Consider the following 6,340-nt stretch of genomic DNA (forward strand, 5'->3'; position numbering starts at 1 on the left):
TGACCTATCCCCTCCCTACCTATACTCGCTTCTACTGGCTCCATCCCCACCCCTTTAACTTGTCTGTCACCTCTCCATCTATCTTCTCCTCTATCCATCTTTGATCCACCTCCTCCTCTGTCCCTATTTATTTCAGAACCCTCTCCCCCTCCTCCTGATGAAGTGTCTATGCCTGAAATGTCAGCTTTTGTGCTCCTAAAATGCTGCTTGGCCTGTTGTGCTCATCCACCTCTATGCTTTGTTATATCAAAAATATACTTTTGTTTCCTTTTATACAAGTACAGGATTGACTTTTGTAATAAAACGTATGTTTGAATATGTTTTTAAACAAATGGTTTCCTTCATTTGAGGGTTTTAAGTTTATTTGGATTTTCCTCAAAAGAAATTGTTGTATTGTTTCCACATGATAAGTTGTGACATTTGGTTTTTTCCAATTTTAATGAAATAAATTAATTCCTTTGTAGATTGTGGAAGAAAGTCCACCATATTTTGAAATCCCACCATCGTGCCACATTTTGGTTGATAGTCTTATTAAGAGGGGCCTAATAGTGGACCAATACAAGAGACCATTTGCTGGAACCTTGCGAGATGAAGCAGTTGATACCTTGGCACAGAGTAAGAAATAATTTATAAAAGAAGTATAATTTTGCATTTTCATTGGAAATTTAACCAGTTTTACTTCCATCATGGGAGTATTAAATGCCTTTTTGCACAGTTTGTTGTTTCTCCATATGTTAAAATGAGATCAAAGTTACTGCTTTCTGGTGATTAAGATTTTCAGAGCTACAATATACTGTGAGGGGGAAACTATTGGAATGTGAATTTGAGCATACGCAAACTTCACAGCAGGATGAGGTTCCAATCCTGGCTGTACCAGCCTGAGAAAATGAGGAAAGATTAAAAGGATGGAACACAAGGCTTATGCAAGATCAATCTAGACAGTGTAAAGGCACCTCTAGGCAGCCAATGTGCAATCAACAATGGCCAGGCATGCTGTTTGGACTAGCAATTCTTTTTTATGTAAAAGGCAGCAACACATAATAAAATTAACTGCATTATTTAACAACTTAGTGAAACCCCATTTGATAATATTTAAGTTTCCTAGAAATTTCATATAGCCCTAATGCTCCTCATCATTGATGTTTACAAGAATAGATCTTTGACAACCTCTCTAACAAATTTATGTTTTCATTCAAATATTGTAAACATATACTTTGATATATTTACAAATATTAATGTAACTTACCCCTTTCAGTTTCTTCCCTTTTGTTTTTGTGTACTTATCATCCCAATCCCACTCACCTATCATCCTTGCCCTCAATAACCTATATAATCTCCCAAGTTAAGCAATGCCTCCACTTTAAAATTCTCAGTTTCCATGCATTCCAAAGTGTGGGCCACCCTATTCCTGTAATCTTTGCCAGTCTCACAACCATCTAGATAACTCTAATCTTCTAATTTTGGCCTCTTGAACATTGGCTATTCTGATTTCTCCAACATTAATACCTAAGCCCTAAGCACTGAAATTTCCTTTCCAAACATTTCCAACCTCTCTACTCTCTTTCCTTCTGTAGAATGCTCCCTAAACCTTATCTCTTTGATGAGGGTTTTGACCACCTGCTCTAGGATAAACTTATGTGACTCAGTGCCAAATCTTGCTTTATAATGTTCCTGTAAAGCATCTTGGAACATTTTACGATGTAAGGATATAGATATATACAAGTTATTGTGGTGTTTGTTATTCATCCATTTATTTATTTTTGCTCTTCCATTCTCATTTATTTAGTTGTTATCTGGCTTCTGGGCCTCCTCTTAAATCTTTGCTTTTTATTTCTACATTGTGATTACTTCCTATATTTTCTTTCCCTCCTTTCTTACTTTTTTTTTCTTTTGAAGTTTAACATTTCTTGAACTGTAATACTGCAGCTTTCCTTACATATCCAATAATCTGGAAAATTGCCAGCTATTACCCTGCAAGAAAAAGCTGGAAAAGTGTAGGTTAATCATTAACTGATCATCCTTCACATAATCATCAGCAAAAGTGACACACTGTCTCAATATCTAGTGCCAATAACAGGTTCTCAAATGGTAAATTTGGATTCTGCCAGAACCACTTGATTCCTGAAAACATCACACTCTTTATTCAGGCATGTGGGCAACAGCTGAATGCTAGAGGAGTGGTGAAGGTAGCCAGCCTTGAAATCAAGTCAGCATTTGACCAGATATGACACCAAATGTCTCCAGAAAAATAATCAGTCAGTGTGAAAACAATTCAAAGCTTGGAGTTATACTTAATACATTTGAAGTTTGTGGTGAGTGACAGAGACTAATTATAGCAATCTCAGAATATCATTGCAGGAGTTTTTCAGAAAAATGTCCTTGGTCTAACCATCTTTAGCTGATTTATCAGTGACAAAAATCAGGTGCACAGCTGCTTATTGATGATTCCGCAAAGTTAAGCTTCATTTACAACTGCTCTGTTAATGAAAAAGCCTATGCCAGCCTATGTCAGGATTTGGATAATATTAAAGCTTGGGTTGACAAGTATAGCATTTGTGCCACATGTGTTTTAAGCATCTCCAACAAAAAAAAATCACAATAGTCTCATCCTGACCTTCAACGTGCCACCATTGCAAATTTCACACCATCACAATATCAAGACATTGACAAGACACATCACTCACTGGGCTGGCATACCAGAACTTGTAGGGTGCAGGTGTGTGTGGGTTTAATGACACCCCTCCAATTAGACAAAATTGTGATGGCATGCTCAATAGTCCCTTTGATTGCAGCAGCCATAGTGATATTCAGAAACTCAACAGAATCCAGACAAAAACCATTCAATCAGTGACACAACCATTAGACTCAAGAACTGCTCACCCAGTTACCAACACGCCAGTCATAACGACAGTCATGATCCACAGCATACATGACAAAAACTTAGAGGTTGCTTTGATAGCACCCCTCATTTGCAATCTCCATCACTAAGAAAGATGAACATCATGTAACTACAGCACCATTATCTTCAAGTTCCTTTTCAAGTTACGTGCCATCCTGACTTGGAGATGCATGCGTCATTTCTTCACTGTCACACATCAATTTACTGTGAAACTCTACTATCAAAGCACTATCACCATGAGTGCTGGAGTTGTTCAAAGGAAAGCCCTGCCACACTTTCAGACAAAAGCTATGGATGTGCAATAAATGTGTCCTTGAAAATAATGCCTGCATCCTGAGAATAAACTTCTAAACGAAACATGCTTGTGTGGAGTCAACTGCAACACTGAAAATGCAATTCCAACTCACTAAATCCAAGTATGCAACCACTATTAATTAGCTCTGAGAGGAAATTGCTCACAGGAAGACTAGCTAAGAGGTTCACAAATAGAAGACCAAAACAAGTCATAATTTATTCATGATAACAAAGTGTGAAGCTGGATGAACACAGCAGGCCAAGCAGCATCTCAGGAGCTCAAAAGCTGACATTTCGGGCCTAGACCCTTCATCAGAAGAGGGGGATGGGGAGAGGGAACTGGAATAAATAGGGAGAGAGAGGGAGGCGGACCAAAGATGGTTAGAGGAGAAGATAGGTGGAGAGGAGAGTATAGTTGGGGAGGTAGGGAGGGGATAGGTCAGTCCAGGGAAGATGGACAAGTCAACGAGGTGGGATGAGGTTAGTAGGTAGGAGATGGGGGTGCGGCTTGGGGTGGGAGGAAGGGATGGGTTAGAGGAAGAACAGGTTAGGGAGGCAGAGACAGGCTGGGCTGGTTTTGGGATTCGGTGACGGGAGGGGACGAACTGGGCTTGTTTTGGGATGCAGTGGGGGAAGGGGAGATTCCCTCTCTCCCTATTTATTTCAGAACTCTCTCCCCATCCCCCTCTCTGATGAAGGGTCTCGGCCCGAAATGCCAGCTTTTGTGTTCCTGAGATGCTGCTTGGCCTGCTGTGTTCATCTAGCTTCACACTTTGTTATCTTGGATTCTCCAGCATCTGCAGTTCCCATTATCTCTCATAATTTATTCATGGCCAGTTTTCAGTGGATGAATTTTGATTTCAGTTAGAAAATTACCCATCCAGACAGACAGAGACTATGTCACTTTTAAGTGTTGCTGGCTGGATTTACCTTCTTTCAGAATAGAAAGTGATGAATTTGGTCTACTGCAGAGGTCATCTGCAAGCAGCAAAACCATTGGGCCAACTACCTGGGCCATTCAAAGGGATACTCATGATAGAGGTAGGCTAATTGCAATGTCAAAGCTTAAAGTTTCCATGTTGGAGCTGAAGAATTATAGTGGCTCCCCCCTTGACAGCATATGGAAATTAATTTCTGACTTCATTTCAGCCTCCATAATGAATGTGTATAATCTCCCAAACATTCAGTGCACAAGGAGCAGGAAAGTTTTGCATTACGTCTACATCTCCTATTCATTGCTTTGTTCTATTTGAATTTAATTGTCTTGGAGACTTGTAAAGAATTGTTAACAGCTTAATGACCTGATTTGTGGTTACAAGCTAAATCAAAAATAATAGAAATGATATGCATGAGGACCGAACCGGTTGGGGTAACTTTCACTGGAGCTTAGACTACTAAAGGATGATTTGAGTAAAGTTTACAAGTTCCGAAGTGGTATTAGGAATGTGGACATGGAGGGACAGATGTCAGAGGCAGGTTCTTTTCTCAGAGAGTGGTAAGGGGTTGGAACGCCCTGCCTGCGAACGTAGTTAACTCAGCCACATTTGGGGCATTTAAACAGTCCTTGGATAAGCATATGGATAATGATGGGATAGTGTAGGGGGAGGGGCTTAGATTAGTTCACAAGTCGACGCAACATCGAGGGCCGAAGGGCCTGTTCTGTGCTGTATTGTTCCATGTTCTATGTTCTATATATTTATGCTGTATTTATGTTTATATTATAATTTCATGTCAATACTGATTTGAGTTAGATGGTCTATGTTTCCTCAAAACATGCTCACAGAGGCATAAAGTTGGGCATTCTTGCTCAATGAACTGTATGAAAAGAAATCTCTCTATTAGATAATGATAACTACCTACAATACTGTCTGTCAGTTTCAGATCTTCAATTCATATTTGGGGAGAAGTATGCTGAAGTATCCTCTCCACCCTGCAGTGAAGATATGTTGAAGACATCACAAAATTCTTCTCATACAACTCTCGAACCATCCTTCACTTTAAAATGTTTACCTGACCCATTTCCAGGATCTGACCACACTCCAAAATGTGAGGACAAAATCATTGAAGGCCAAATCCCAAAAATTGTGGTTGAAAACTCTTGTGAAATGCAGCAAAGTCCAAAAGGAGACGTAACGAATACCATAGAGAGGAACAAAAAGGATGTTGATTGTTCCAGGCCTCATCATTCTTGTATTAAAGCTTCAACTTTGGATATGGGTCAGCAACCGTACCACAGAAAAGTCAGTCATATTTATTCATGTCCAACTTCATTTCAGCAACCAAAGAGAAATGAAGATGATGAGCAGATTACAAAAGGTAGACTAATGTTCAAAGTAGATTTAACAACGTCCAAATGAAAATGCACAGCCTGCTGGTAATTCTAAGGCCCAGCTTACATCATGCTGGTAAAGTCCACCCAGACATAAACGTCCAATTTACAGAATCATAATATGCTAATTACATTTGACATCATCGTGGTTCAACAGGAATTCAATAAATTACTTGTGTGACAGTACGTTAAATAAATAATGCAGTCTGTTTTGGATAAAGAGCAATTATTCCATCATACTGCAAGTTATTTACGTAAATAATTTTACTCTCGCATACTAAATCCTAATACTGATTAGTGGAGCTAAGTATATATTTATCTCACACAGATTACAGAGATAAAATCTGGAAACTTTGCTATGTTTTTATTGGCACACTTACTTCAGATTACATTCAAATACGTCATTATTTTGTGCACATTTAATGAAAATACATACAATTTAAGGAGACAATCAGCTTTCTGTCCTGAAATCTGCTTGGAAACCTAATAAAGTGAATGTTGTCATGTCCAACAAAACCCCACAGAAAAAAGAAGTAGATTAAATATTTCAGAAATGCTTACATTTCCACACAGAATCCTGATTTCTGAAGCATTGGCTGTACATATTCTCTGTTTTTGTGATTGATTTGGAGAAGAAAGGAAAACACTGGGCACATAGCTTTTGGAACCAACCCCTAGTTGCACATGAGACGAATGCTAAGAATTACATGTTTGGGGTGGTCAAAATAGTGTCATACTTCAGAGCATTTGATCAAGTAGGCGGGGGTTGGCTGACAACCTCTCCACCTCCTCACCATCTCCCTGATTAAGTCTATGAC

At 39.0% G+C, this 6,340-nt stretch overlaps 1 protein-coding gene across 1 annotated transcript in view; it reads left to right on the plus strand.

Annotated features, from left to right (window-relative positions):
• The window catches only part of LOC125453997 (mitogen-activated protein kinase kinase kinase 14-like), a 32,206-nt gene extending 26,070 nt beyond the window's left edge, over positions 1-6,136 (plus strand). The window contains exons 6-7 of the mRNA XM_048534226.1: positions 465-615; positions 5,069-6,136. Of these exons, the coding sequence (XP_048390183.1) occupies positions 465-615; positions 5,069-5,550 (633 nt within the window). The 3' untranslated portion in view covers positions 5,551-6,136. The remainder of the gene's footprint in view (positions 1-464; positions 616-5,068) is intronic.
• The last annotated feature ends 204 nt before the right edge of the window (positions 6,137-6,340 follow it).

Source organism: Stegostoma tigrinum, chromosome 7 (assembly GCF_030684315.1).
Source record: "Stegostoma tigrinum isolate sSteTig4 chromosome 7, sSteTig4.hap1, whole genome shotgun sequence".
Lineage (NCBI taxonomy): Eukaryota > Metazoa > Chordata > Chondrichthyes > Orectolobiformes > Stegostomatidae > Stegostoma > Stegostoma tigrinum.